The following is a 14,802-nucleotide window of genomic DNA, read 5'->3' as shown; positions in this document are numbered from 1 at the left end:
TTCTCAAGTCTTCAGAAATAAAATGAATGTATCTAGGATTCTAGAATCCTAATAAATGTAACAATTAATCAATGTCTACAAATAACGAAAGAAGTCAATAAGAAAATTTTCAACAACAGTTCCACAAATTTTCAAAAATGTAAACTTCCATTTTTAACGTTTCCTTTCCATAGGAAAATGAGGCCTTTTCAAATCTTCTTCAGGAATTAAAGGTATATATCTAGTTCTAGGATCTTTGTTCTTCTCATATGCATAAGGGAAGACCATACTTCTTCTCGTCAAATTTCCAACTTTACTATTTCTCGTATTCTTAGGCCTAGGAATCTTCTGAATATGAGAATACGTTGATTGCGAAGAAGTACTCGAAGAACTAGTTTCTGAGATGTCATTCGAGCTCGTTGACGATAATTCCTTCATTTCTGGATTAGTCAGAGGTATATATTTCCTCTCGTCTTTAGTGACAGCTTCAGAATTATTTCTAAACTCTTTTATAGTTGCAGCTTCCATTTGACTAAATTCAACTTGTTTGTCAGTGACTACGTGGGTCGAACTAATCTCGTTAGAAACGTTATTCGAAGATTCATTAATCTGAATTTCGTTTTTGATAGTAATAGGTACCCAATCATCCACCTTTGATCTCAAACTACTGTTTTCTGTCTGTGTGGACCAGTTATACCTCTCGTGTTCCCAATTCAGAGATCTAGAAACATTTAAATCCTTTCTAGATGTAGATGGACTGCTCAAAGTGAATGGTTCTATTGGTACCCATTCGTTACTTTCCATAGCAGTACTTGAATTCACATCTTTCTCCGGATAAATTGCTTCTACAACTGCAGGTATCACCTGTGTAATATCAGAATGACTCTTAGTTTTCATTTCTTCCTTAAAGACAGTTTCAGTATTTCCATTCGTTTGATTATCTTGATTATATTTTATTGAAAAGTTCTGTTGACCGCTATTCGTAGTCAACTCAATAGAACCTTTATAATTCTCCGTGGCGATCTCGCCCAAAGGTGGAAAGTATTTGGGCTCCTCGTACCTAGATCCACTCACGAAACTAGGCGTATATTGAGAGATCAAAGGAAGAAGAGTCTGCCTGGCGTATCTTTCAGCCTGTGCCAATATACCAGCCAACCTCTCAGGCAAGAATTGTACAGTAAAGGCTCTAGAAGTTGATAAAGTCTCCTGTTGTATTTGATCCTGTTTTTCACGATTGTGCACTTCATTTCTGATATTTTGTCTCGCAGAACGTGGCCTCAGAATAGGTTCAGTGATTTCTGGGAATTTCAAAGACCTTCCTGTTTCCTTTTTATCCACTTGCAATACTGGTTCTCGAATCTCTGGAAGAAACTCTGTCGATGGTTCCACGGAAGGATGGGGAGATGAAGTCTTGGTGAAGAAGTTGGAACTAGAGAATCCTCTGCCTTTTTCAGAATCAGAGTTTTCCAAGGAATTCGAATCACCATCGCTAGATATGTCTATTATGTTCCAAGGACTGTTGCTACGACGATTGCCTAGGTCCTCAAAGTTGTTGGACTTGAAGTTCTCTTTACCTTCGATTATCCGTAGATTTTGATCCTTGGTAAAGGGGCCTACACCTTTTGATGAAGATAAAGATGCTGTGGTTCTTTCTTTGGACAATGTTTCTATCGAGTAACTGTCTTTTTGCTCGTAATTTTGCTCTTTGGTGAATGGACCTATACCACCTTGCTTGTCTTGCACTAGACGTTCTAGAGTTGGTGAAGTTGAATTATCTGATTCATTGGAAACATTGCATTCTCCAGAGAATAAGGGAAGATAGACAGGTTTGCCGGATTCTAAGCTCAAGCCTTTTCTGCAAACGGAAAGAGTTTTCCCGAAGCTGTCGATTATGGCTACTTTGTCGATGCTCCAGGACACCAAGCCTGAGGAGATCCAACCACTATATGCCGTGTATTTGATCTGTAATGTAAGAAAAAGGATAAGGATATTTCTTTTTCAGATTCGCTTTCAGATTTTAGAATTAATCTCAGAAGTATTTGATTATTATTGAATATTGAATTTCATATATTTCACAAATAATTACATATTAATATAAAAACTTTATATTAATTTTTAACATTGTTTAATTTATTTCAAAAAGAACATAAAATAGTGAAAAATTACCCATAGCATTTGTTCAATAATTGTAGGATTATTTTCTTAAAAATTAGTTCTATATATTATTATCTAATTCTTATTTTATATTATCATGTACAAGAACTTATCTACTATGATTAATTAATAAAATTATGATATATTTTTTATATATTATATACTATAATTGAATCATTGTTTTGTGATGGACTTGATTTAGGCTAATGATAGAATTATTGAAAGAATTAGAAAACGCAAGATCAAATCTTTGTCATTTTGCTAAAAATAAGAAAATTAATGACTAATAAAAAAAATATGTTTTCAGTTCTGATTTGAAATTCTCAGTTTTTAAAGATAGAGAATAGTACTTGTATGTTCAAATCAATTTTATTTAATAGCATAAATAATTCTAACAAGAGACAGATGTTTGAATAGCAAAGATCGATACTACAAACAAACTAATCGTAACGAAATGTTGTTATGAATGTAGCCACATAACGATAATAACAATTATTAATATCAGTGTTAATAGAATGTAAGTTACAATTATATTGAAAACAAAATGAGAAATAAAAAATCAAATACTTCTGAGATTAGTATTGAGGATAATGTAAAGCTTGCATCTTTATTATTATATTAAAATTAAAATCTAATGTTAATTCATCATCAAAAAATGTTAAATCTTTACTTTTTAAAATTGTTGATCATTTAAAACAGCATCAGATAAAAAGAAGTCTATTATAGGATAATGTATGGAACTGGATTCAGATCAGATTTAAAGAATAAAAGAATAAAAAATATATTACACATATATCAAATCATACATTATAATATTATAATATTTAAATTTGATTAATGAAAATTTTTTTCTATTTTTCTATCATTTAAAATCTATGACTGTGAAACTTTCTTTACATTATTATAGGTAGAAATGTTTGAAAAATTATACAATGTATTATAAGAAATGATAAGTTCAAAAATATTAGTACAAATCAAAGCTCTAGAGAATCCAATAATGTTTTAGATCAAACATTGCCATCCATAGCTTACCTCAATAGCTTCCACATCAGAGATTGCAGGATGCGGAACGACAATCTTCTGAAGCACGGATCCAACCATAAGTTCTTCATCCTTCTTAGTCATCGCGAACGTGTCATTGAAAGATCCATCTCCAACCAAAGTCACTTGCAATTTGCCATAACTCCTAGTAGGTCTTTCGCTGTGACTGTTGTACACCTTCACCTGGTACTGGTGAGCACAAAATGGTTCTTCGTCTCTAGTTACCAGATAAAGTTGACCTCTAGCAGGTGACTCGTTGCTGTAATAACCCATATCGCCACAAGATCTGCCATTGCCATTCGCTCCGCAAGGGAAACACTCGCCTCGAAGAAGACCATCGTACCCGTTGTCGCAAGAAAACGCTGGAAACCGACACTTGGGACTGACGGAATCGGTGAATAATTTATAGGCTCGTCGATGGTTGCACAAAGATCTACCTTCGACTGCGCTTGCTGCAATATGAACGTTGAATTTAGTGGATGATGATAAGAGTATGTATTGAAAATTGGATTGATGAGAGAATTTATGTTTAATTATAATTTTTATTCTGTTAATAGATGATGAAAATGTTTATTGAAAGTTAATTGGATGAACGAGAGAATTCTTTGTGTTTTGAATTGAATTTTGTATACATTATATATATTATACAAATATTGTATTAATAGTAATATATATTAATATCAGAATCAAAACATTTTTTATGAATGAGATACAAAAAAATTGTTTATATTTTGTTTTATGATACGTATTTAATTGCTATGATAATAGGTTAATTTCAAGAAGTAACAAAATATTTTTTTTTTTATATTTGTAAAAGAAAATTTAGTAATTTAAATATTTAAAAAGTAAAAAAATAGAAATGGTAAATAATTAAAGAAGTAGATAAATTCATAAGTACATTTGATTATTGTATCAATAGTTAATAGATATATTGGATATTAGTAGTTAATGATTATATGATTAGTATCGCGAAACTTGAACATCATCAAAGATTTTATAATGGAATAAATTTTTCGTTGCTGTTCGTTGCTATTGTATTATATTATTATTATATTTAAACACTATTATAGTAGTTTTCATCTTTATTATATTATATTATCATATTGCATTCTTATTATATTTATATTAAATAAAATAATGTATAAAAATTTTATTTATATATTTTCTTTATGCAATTTCTTTTTTGGAATAATATTAATTATACTGAAGCATATTAGACTTTCAATTCTAGAATTGAGAATAATTAATAAATAGACGAAAAATGCGATAATACTAGTGCTATAATTTACTTGAAATAAAATAATAAGTGCAAATTTTTGTAATCCTTATTAAAAAAATATTATATCTATGATATTAAAGTAAAATATCTTATCCACATTTATAAAAAATAATGTTATAACTATATCACTATTGATAATAATGCTACAGAATTATATCACTACTGATGGATAATTTTATATAATTGGAATGACATGTAAATTCGAATGATTGGAGCAACGATGTCTTCATTATAATAATTGAGATGATACAACAATATTTTAATGATTTCTATCATTTTGTTTTGTTTTTTGCTTATTGAATCATAATAAGAATAATACTCGTAGATCAAAACATCGCAAAATTGGTCAGGATTTTTATGAATGTTCAAAGTATCTTTAGGCGATATTTCACAATATAGGCAGTATGACCCACTTTCTTAAGGACAAAGAATTCGATCCATGTTGCGGAGAAGGTAATACTATCCTGAATGATGGATGAAAAAGATCATAGAGTACTTTCTAATCTTTGATTTATTATTACTTCTCATTAGATTTTATCGATCACTTGTAATACAAACAAATTGATGAACAAAAGAGTAAATAATGAATGTCATTATGCATCATTAACTTATGAAAGTTTTAAAATTTATATTTTCGTTTTCTTTCAGAATGAAAAATGAACTTGATGTTATATGTTGACATATTGAATGCAATCATATATTTAATACAATTCACTATTGAATTTGTTTTATATTTTATATAGATGTCATGGATGATACCATTTTAAAAAGAACATATAACAATTAATTTGCAACAAAGTATAAAACAAAAAACAATTTACAATATATAAATGTATTCGAGAAAAAAGTTTTTACATAATAAAAAGTATTATATACTAAAGTTATATAAAAAAATATTATATGATAAAATTTTATGTAATGAAAATAACATAAAATAACATAAAAGAAAAATGTATGTGTCGAGAAAAATAAAAAAAAAATATTTTATTAAAATTTAAAAATAAAACATGGAAACAAAATCATGCAAATATAAATGAATAATATGTTGAATAATCATATAATTATAAACAAAATATATTTGATTTTTTAAAATAATTTCTGTTATTTAGATGCAAATTCTAAATAATATTTCATTGATTTACATCCATTGTTATTTATATGTATATTTATTTTTTGTAAATTTTTTTATTTATTATTAGGATTTTTATATATATCATTATAATTCATATAATATAATTCATTATAACATCATTATATATTTTGTCATAAATAAAAATTATATGATTCAAAAAATACTTACACCAGATAATGTCAGAAACGGCGCCAAGAAATAGATTCGAGCACCCAGTTTGCATTCTGCCACCATTAGGATAGAAATCTACATCACCCATAGGTTGCCAAGAACCCAAACCACCGAGCAACAGTTGTTCACCGTTGCTGTGTATAACGTCAACGAAATTCGCATCTGTTTTATCGAGTCTAGCTCTTGGATCCTGGGATTCGAATAATGGCCCTGCTGGATCTAATCCTGTGAATATTGAAACTTATAAACTCTTTGAACATTGAATATAATACATAACAAATTTAAAATTATACTATTGATTCAAAATTTTATTAAAATATTATATCAATATTAATACATATTTATATAAAATTTTATAACTCATAAGTTAAAGTAATAAAATATAAAAGTAAAATATAAAATAACTCATAAGTTATAATATATGATATAGTATATAATAATGTAAGTTTAATAATATATCATTATATATAGTATATAATATATATTGATAATAAGTAATAATTTTATTTTCATAAAGATCATAAATGTCAAATAATCTTAATTAATGTAAAATTAATAAGTTTAAAAAGGAATTCTATAAATTATATATTATGACTTTAATTATGACTAAAACTACTAATAATCATTAGTTGTAAATTATTATATAAGAAGATTCACCTGTTACAAGCATAAAATTAAACAGACACTTTCACATTTGCTTTGAAAAATATTACATTTTAAATAAATATTTCATGATCTAATCTTTTTTTTTGTATTTTTATTATCTGAAATTATTCATGCCACTTATTTTATATTTTATAAAAATAAAAAAAAATACAAAAAAAAATTAAACTAAAATCTATCTTGAAATTTTCTTTTAAATTTTAAATTAAAGAGATTATCTTATATATTAAATCTTATATATTAAATTAAATCATTAAAGTTTCAAAATTATACAACAATCTTTCCAGTCATTTGCATTAAATCGTTATTTATTCAATTCTAAGTAATCAAAATAAATAAAATAAGCGAAAGTTCAAAAATCTCTAAATGTGTAAATGAAAAATTATAGAAAAAAAAAAAAAAAAAAGAATTTAACATATTCGAAAAAAAAAATTGAAAGATAATTTCTTTCGTGTTCAAATAGCAGAACGGAATAAAAAAATTTCGAGTTGTTGACGTGTGAAGAAAATATGATCAATATTATATACAAAAAATTAAATATTTTTATAAAAGTCCTCGTTACAGTTTCTAGTGAACGGTTATTCCATTTAAATATCGATCAAAGGATTGCACAACATTTCGTGGTTTACTTTCTCATTTTCCATGCCCAAAATGGATTCTTTCTTACGATTTTCATTTAAATAATGAATCGTTGCAAAACTTGTATAAATTAACGAATCCATGAAAACACGATACAATAATCGATCGATCCAATTTATTGTAATGGTATGCATATACAGGTATGTGGTAAGAATGATTTCTGAAATCGTAAACTTCGTTCAAGGTGGACAGGTGTGAGAGAATGCGGGGAAAAAGTTTAATCGATTCAAAGATTAAATGAGGAAATCGCAAGTGCCTTTTTTGCTTAATTGGAAACTTGGTAATAAAAAGTTGGACGGTTTGAAAATTTTTCGAGAAAATTTTAAATTTGAAACATAATCTAAATTACTTATTTGCAATTGAACGCATTTATTTATCGCTTCACGAAATAATTTATTGCCCAAGAACGAATTTTTCCAATCATTATTTTCTTCACCTTTCATTTTATTCATTTTTCATTTCAAATGGAAGAATTATGATTCACGAAAAACAACAAAAATACATATTGCACAATTATATTTTTTCGAATAAATAGAGAGCAAAGAAACTTATTAACGAGTTATAAATAATTATACGAAATGTTGCGTAATTACAGGTCTTAATACCTGTGATCCTAGATACGTTGCCCAATTCGGCTCCAGCGAATCCAGCAACGTGAGCACCAAGGCTGAAACCGATCAGATGAATCTTCTCCAAAGGCACGTTCAAGCTTCTTACTAATTTGGCTAATTGTCGACCAACTAAACGAGTGTTGGCTGCCGCCCTTACATAATTAGGGACTGCGCTTCCTGGACCCCAGTCGACGCATACTGGAAAAAAAGAATAGAATTTCTTAAATTTAGAATGTTTTTTTTTTGTAAGAAATATTTATTTTTGAATTGAAATTTTAACAAATGTCAAATTCTGAAATTCTTTTAACTTATTGATTTGTATTTCTTAATAATTGTCAAAATATACATGATATATATTATTTATTTTTTAAATGAAATTTAGAAAGTTATATGCTTTGTACAAATTTAGTAGCAGATAATTTATTTTCTAATGAGAATATCTGAAAAATAAATCTGAATTTCAATTATACATTTCAAAGTATTAGATGAAATATTTTAAGTAAAGAGGATAATGTAAATTTATTAACTTTGAAAAAATTAAATTTATTTTTTTACTTTATTTTTTTTTATTTAGAGTGAGAGTAAATATTAATAGAAAATATTACACATTCTATAAGAAATATGAAAATAATAAAAATATTAAGATAAAAAGAGAAATATAATTAATTTGAATATTTTGAAGACTAATTATATATATTTAAAGATTGGAGAAAAATCTAAAAGAATCAATAATTATATGGTCTAATTTTCTTTTTTATAGAATTTAAAACTGTTGATTGCTATAATTTATTCAAATTTCAAAATTTCGAGTCATCTTTAATGAAGATCAAAGTACAATGTTAAATTGTCAGAATAAAATTATTTTCTCGAAATCCTTCGAAATACAAAAAGCTTTTTAACAAAAAATACATTCTGACAATTCTTATATCTTATTCTTGTACAAAAAGTATAAATAAAAATGATTTATTTTTTAATAATAAAATTTCAGCAAAAACTTTATCTATTTCTCGCAATACTTAATTCTCATACAATAGAAAAGTATTTCTAAAATTATTAAAGAGAATTGAAACGATTTTTTTAATAATAAAGAATTTTGATTATAATTTTTTTAAAAAAATACTTTATAAAAGAAAAGAAAAAAATATATAAAAAATCATTACCTATATTACATTCGTGCACCGTCATCAGGGCAGACCTCATCTCGTAAACCCATACATGGTCACAGCTGGACCCAAATCCGTGTACGATTACTTTGGTGGGTAAATCAGGATCTATGGCACGGTGTGCATTATCGTTTATATCATCGGCAGGAACCTCCATCGGGATCGACCTCGCTTTCCTGCTACCGTACACCAGAAATCTGCAAAGAATAGAAATATTTTTCAGTTTAAATGCTAAAAACAATGATTCATTGAATAAAATTCATAGATTTTCAATTTGAATTTATATATTATAATGCCTGGATAAACTGAAAAGTTATAATTAAACTAATTATACAAATGTTTTGAGAATGATAGCTTCTTTTTTTTTATCAAATATATTTAAACTTCAAAAACTTGAAAAACAGACTACATTAACTAGATATAATTAATAAATATTGGATTTTTTTTTATATAATATTCTTTGATTATTGTACAAGTAAATAAATAAAAATATTCTGAGAATATTGTGAGTAAATACTATGAATGCTATTTTCAAATATTAGCTATACAATAAAATTAACAATTCTATTTACTGATGGTCTGTTATTTGTATTTTTTTTTTATAATATGACATAAAAGTGCTGTTAAAGGTCATATAATTAGGTCATTAAGTTTTAACATGGTGTTTTATCATGTATTAATTCTAACATGCTAATGATAGAATTTTAAAAAACTCATTAATAACTGATTTATTCTATAAATAGAATGTAAAATATATAAATATAATTTATTAATAAATATTTGCATAAAGATTAATTTGTATAACTTGATCAAAGCATATTCTCATGAAAGGAAAAACAAAATGCTAAAACATGTATTAAAACATTTTGATTGAATATTTCTTAATTGTATTTTTGTCATACATATATAGATGATCTCTAATCTAAAGATCAAAAATAAATATAGAAGTTGGTATACAAAAATTTTAATTGAATTATACCATATTTTATTTCTGTCTCTTTATGTAACACAAACTTCAATTGCTTATATTTATAAAGAAAACTTTTACTATGATATATCAACTTTTGTGTTTATTTTAAAATGGATCCTTCAAAAATATATCAGAAATATATTAACGTTGTATAAATATGACTATATCATTTATCATGCTGTTTAAGAAAAATGGAAGCATCTTTGTAAAATCAAAAAGTAAAAATTAACTTTTAATCTTTTTTTTTTTTAATTTTTATGTAGTTACACAATAATAAAATAATACATTACAAACTTAATAATGTGACTTGATAAAACAAAAGTAGTATTGGAATAAAATGAAAGTAAATGGAATTCATAAAATATTTGCAATCTCATGCAATTTTCAATTTTAACAAATTATGAAATTATGAAGATAAATGATAAACAATTTTTTACTATCATTCAATAATCCAATTCAATAACAAACTGTAATATATATATATAAATATGTAAGATAATTATTTATTATTTTTCTCAAATTTTCATAAAATTTTTTAGATAAATTTGTATAGATATACGAGTTGAAAATCATTGATAAAAGTAAATGAAAATTCTCAAATCTCGTTCAATCATTCTATACGTATGAATCAAATTGTACTTTTGTACTTTTTCTTATCGCCATATACCTAGTGCCGACATCTTTGGGTGGAGAGGGTAACATTTCCAGATAACTGAAGGGCCCCGTGTCCTCGAAACAGCCAACATCTTCGTAGCAGACCTTCGATACCTCTCTCCTGGTCCTGTGATGTAATTTCTTGTGCAAGGTCCATTGTCTCATTGATTCGACGACCGCTCGAAATATTTCGGCATCGTTTTTCTCGTCCGCGGATTCGTCGAGAGGCGTCGGCCATTCTTGTGCAACCGCCGGATCTCCTGCAAGAAATCGTTTAATTATTTTACTTTTTAATTTGATCTTCGAATAACTTTTTAATATCACAAAATTATTTATTAGTATAGTATATTGATTTATGCATTTCTACAGCAAATAATTATCGTATTTACTCTGATGAATCTGCTTTTATAATGACGATTTATATTGCAAATGAATATTATTAAAATAATTGTTAAAAAGAAATAAAATGAAGATATAATGTATGTTAATGAAAGTCTAAATACATATTGTGAAAATTTGAAATTACTATATTTGGTATAATACTATTATTGGTTTTAAAAATACGTATGCATTTTAAATTTAAATCTTTCTTCAATCGTTGAAATATCTTTCTTGCAAATCAAACAAAAAATTTATAATCCATTAACAAGATTGCGTCAATGCGTCAATATTTCATTTGTAATTTTTTTTTTTTTTTTTAACAATATGTCGTAATTGTGAAAGGGAATATGTTTAATATTCTTTGGATTCCTTTCAGCTAGAATTAATATGTAAAAATTTATATTTTAGAAATTTTCAAAAATATAAATTACTAAACTTAAATTATAAAAATTTTTTATGTAATTTCAGAATTATACTTTCTTCTCCTATACTATTTAATCTTTTTCTAATAATAAAAACTGTTATTTATATAAAGTCTCCAATGTATATACATATTTAATAAAATTCCATCTAATGATAAATTTAATATTATACTTTTCTTGAGTATTTAATTTTGCTTTAAGTTTTTTTTTTTTTTTAATTAATCAATAACATGTACAGAATAACTCTTTGGTAAATCAATTTCAGAGATAAAAATTAACATAAATTGCTTATAATAATATTAATAATTTAATAAAAGCTTTGATCGATATTTATACATACATATATAGTAAAGTTTGCATTAAATGAAACGAAATGAAGTTCTCTTCATTTAACGCAAACTTTTGCAGATATTTATGTCTTTATGCAAAATTTAATTTAATTAAAAATACCCAAAAATGCACATGGCGTAAAAAATAACGACTTTTATCTCGCACATCTCTTGATATTACTGTTAATAAATAAACTCAATTCAGAGAACCGTTAATTTAAATCGAACTCTGCATCTGAACCAGTTTATCGAATTTGATCTTCGTTTGTTGCTCAATCGAGCTAACAAAACCTCAAATTGTTCGGAACGAGATCGGTGTTGTCTTGAGACGTGGTTGCATGCATCGCAGGCCGGATTGATTCTTGCAAACCTTTGTAACGGTTTCTTTGGCTCGTTGCACTGTTATTAGCATGACGCCTGAATAACAATCTTCTGGAACGCGAATCAATGATTTTTTTTTTATTTTTCTTGGACAAACCTGTTTCCTTTTTCTCACGGTGTCAATGTGCGATCGAGATTCACGAACCAGAAATTTAACGATCCAAAGTGGGTCGATAGAGTCATCTCTGTATAAACATTATTCGAATCGAGCAACAAGAGTTAGATTTTAAATCAAATATTTAACTGAAGATGTGTAAATATTTTGTATAATATTTTTACTTTGTGAAATGATATATAATATATTAATATATTAAATAATTTGTATTATTAATTTTGTTTACATGAAGTAAACATTATCAATTGAATAAGTAATTATTAATATTAATAAATTAGCATTTATTTATTTTAAAAATAATTAGGGTAGATAGTATTTTATTTATTATCTTTTCTATAGATATGATATTTAAAAGTTTTCATTTTTTATATTCAATAATTTATTATTTAATTTTTATTTAAAGTGATTGAATTTATTTATAAATTATTGTGTCAAAAATTAATACAATTAATACATACTTTATATAAGACATGTTTAACACAAATGTAATTCAAGAAAAATATAATGACTTTCCATTCCAATTCTTAAAAATTTTGTTTACAAAAAGATTTAAACATAATAATTAATTATGAACTTTGAAAATTTCCAATGATTGGATCAATGATCTATGAACTTTAGTAGATAGAGAAAGATGAACAATATTATATAAAATCATTACAATAACTTTCTAATTATGATTCTCTAAAAAGATTAAAAATTATTTGCATGATAAAATCCAATTAAAAGTTTAGTAATAAGAAAGTTATTTATCTAAGATTGGTATTAAAAATAAATCGAGATGACACATACAACGAAATATTAACATACTATTTATCCACTATCTCCATTAATTCTTAGAAATAAAATCTCAGAATAATAAAATAAACTATAAAAAAGTAAAATAATAAAATAAATTATAAATTTCTAAATTAATTTATTTTTTCTCTTTCTCCCAAGTCAAATTTACATTTGCCCGGATAACCTAACCTATCTTATCTTAATCTAATTTAATTTAATCTAATCAAACTTAAAACATCCAAATTCGATCCTAATTATTTATTCATTTGACACACATTTCTTCTCTTTCGATTCTCTTCAAGTCAAATTTCACGAAAAATCAGAGATTTTATCGCAAATACACTAAAAATGTACTACCATATACCATTTACTTATTTAGCACTGACTCACACTTGTTTCCTTTCTCAAATTCGTAAAAAACACTAAAAAACATTAAATCGATCATTTTCAAAGTAACTTCACTTTTGTTTTTATTATAACTAAATTGAAGATTTGATTCGAAGAAGCACGGCCACCTCGATTGAAACTTGTCCATCGAGCTATCGCAATCCCCAATATTCGTGAGAAGGGAAAGTTTAGGTCTAGGTGATCGATAAATCGATCTCTACCTGTCGGCCTACGAACATTAGAAAATTGCGGAAGATTTATCGACCAATCTCTTCTGCAAGACGTGCAGAAAGTGCAATTAGACTCGCATTTAATACTAAGATCAAACAGATATCGAAGATCTTTTATTTTATATTCTTTTGCTTGCTGGAATGTTTCCAATTAAATGTGCATTGAAGATCAAAGATTACTGTTTTTGGCATTACATTAATTGCGCGTGTTTGCAAGTTAATTTCCTACAATTTTCGCAATTAAGTCAAAGAATTATATGTAATTTTCTACGAAGAATGTAATATTTTAATAATTCTCACGATTTTGAAAGTCAGATTTTTTTTTTTTTAATTTATCGATACTTTATATCAGTATTTTCTAAAAAATTAATTAATTTTTTGGCATTAAGTGATCTAATTGCGTACTTGTAATTTCCTATCAATTTAAAATTTAAAATTCTCCAAGCAGATATATTATATCTTACACGAAATGAAAATTTCATGTTTTGAATTGTAGGATTTTAATGATTGAATGAGTAATATTTAATAAAGATATATACCATTTTGTTATCTATTTTCTTTTAAAAAAAAAAAGAAAATTAATATTTTTTTATTACATATGTCTTAATAAAAATCATAACCCGTATATTTTTACTGATGAAATATACAAATTACAACATTTACAATGTTGCAAATATTATTAATATAATTATCGAGAAAAAGAGTTTTAAAACAAAAATTTTTATTCGTGATAAAAAAAAATTTGAAATTGTTCCAATTGAAAGTACAAAATGTATTTCATACTTCGATCCATGGAACGTGCTAACCTCGTCTTAGAATTAATCTAGGCTCACCTGTTATTTGAGGATTACAGGTCGAGGAGTCGCCAATCAGGATTGCGACTGTCTCCTGAACTTACGACCTAGATTCGCGTGTAAAAAAACAAGGCAAGGGATCAAGCGTTACATCTGGAAGAATAAGCATCTTGAGAAACGAGTTCTTGGGCAACGGTTCCTCGATGCTTGGGAACCCATAAAATAGGAACGGAACAATGAAACGACGCGCCATCTCTGGAATATAATTGGAACATCTCGATGAGATAATTCTCTAATGCCATATTTGGTCGCCATACGTTTCATGCTTTTCGTGCAAATGTTCCACTTTTCACTAAAATTAAAAAAAAAATCGTCTATTCTTTGATCTCTGTGATTTGAATTGGATTTTGTATCAAAGGACAGCTCATCATGAAAAAACGAGAAATTGTGAAATTATTAATGGATTGAAGCAATCTTGACAGGTCAAAGAATTGTAAATTCACGATTAGTTCGGTATGATCATATAAAAA

At 26.3% G+C, this 14,802-nt stretch overlaps 1 protein-coding gene across 3 annotated transcripts in view; it reads right to left on the bottom strand.

Annotated features, from left to right (window-relative positions):
* Nucleotides 1-14,802, bottom strand: part of LOC122717736 — a 34,248-nt gene continuing 19,446 nt past the window's right edge. For all 3 annotated transcript variants that reach the window (XM_043942099.1, XM_043942098.1, XM_043942100.1), the window contains 6 exons: nucleotides 10,470-10,716; nucleotides 8,830-9,029; nucleotides 7,664-7,867; nucleotides 5,754-5,981; nucleotides 3,166-3,626; nucleotides 1-1,941 (listed from right to left, as the gene is read on the bottom strand). In XM_043942099.1, the coding sequence (XP_043798034.1) occupies nucleotides 154-1,941; nucleotides 3,166-3,626; nucleotides 5,754-5,981; nucleotides 7,664-7,867; nucleotides 8,830-9,029; nucleotides 10,470-10,716 (3,128 nt within the window). In that variant the 3' untranslated portion in view covers nucleotides 1-153. The remainder of the gene's footprint in view (nucleotides 1,942-3,165; nucleotides 3,627-5,753; nucleotides 5,982-7,663; nucleotides 7,868-8,829; nucleotides 9,030-10,469; nucleotides 10,717-14,802) is intronic.

Source organism: Apis laboriosa, unplaced genomic scaffold, assembly GCF_014066325.1.
Source record: "Apis laboriosa isolate Shangri-la unplaced genomic scaffold, ASM1406632v1 scaffold56_cov145, whole genome shotgun sequence".
Classification (NCBI taxonomy): Eukaryota; Metazoa; Arthropoda; class Insecta; order Hymenoptera; family Apidae; genus Apis; species Apis laboriosa.
This window is presented reverse-complemented; position numbering and strand designations above follow the sequence as displayed.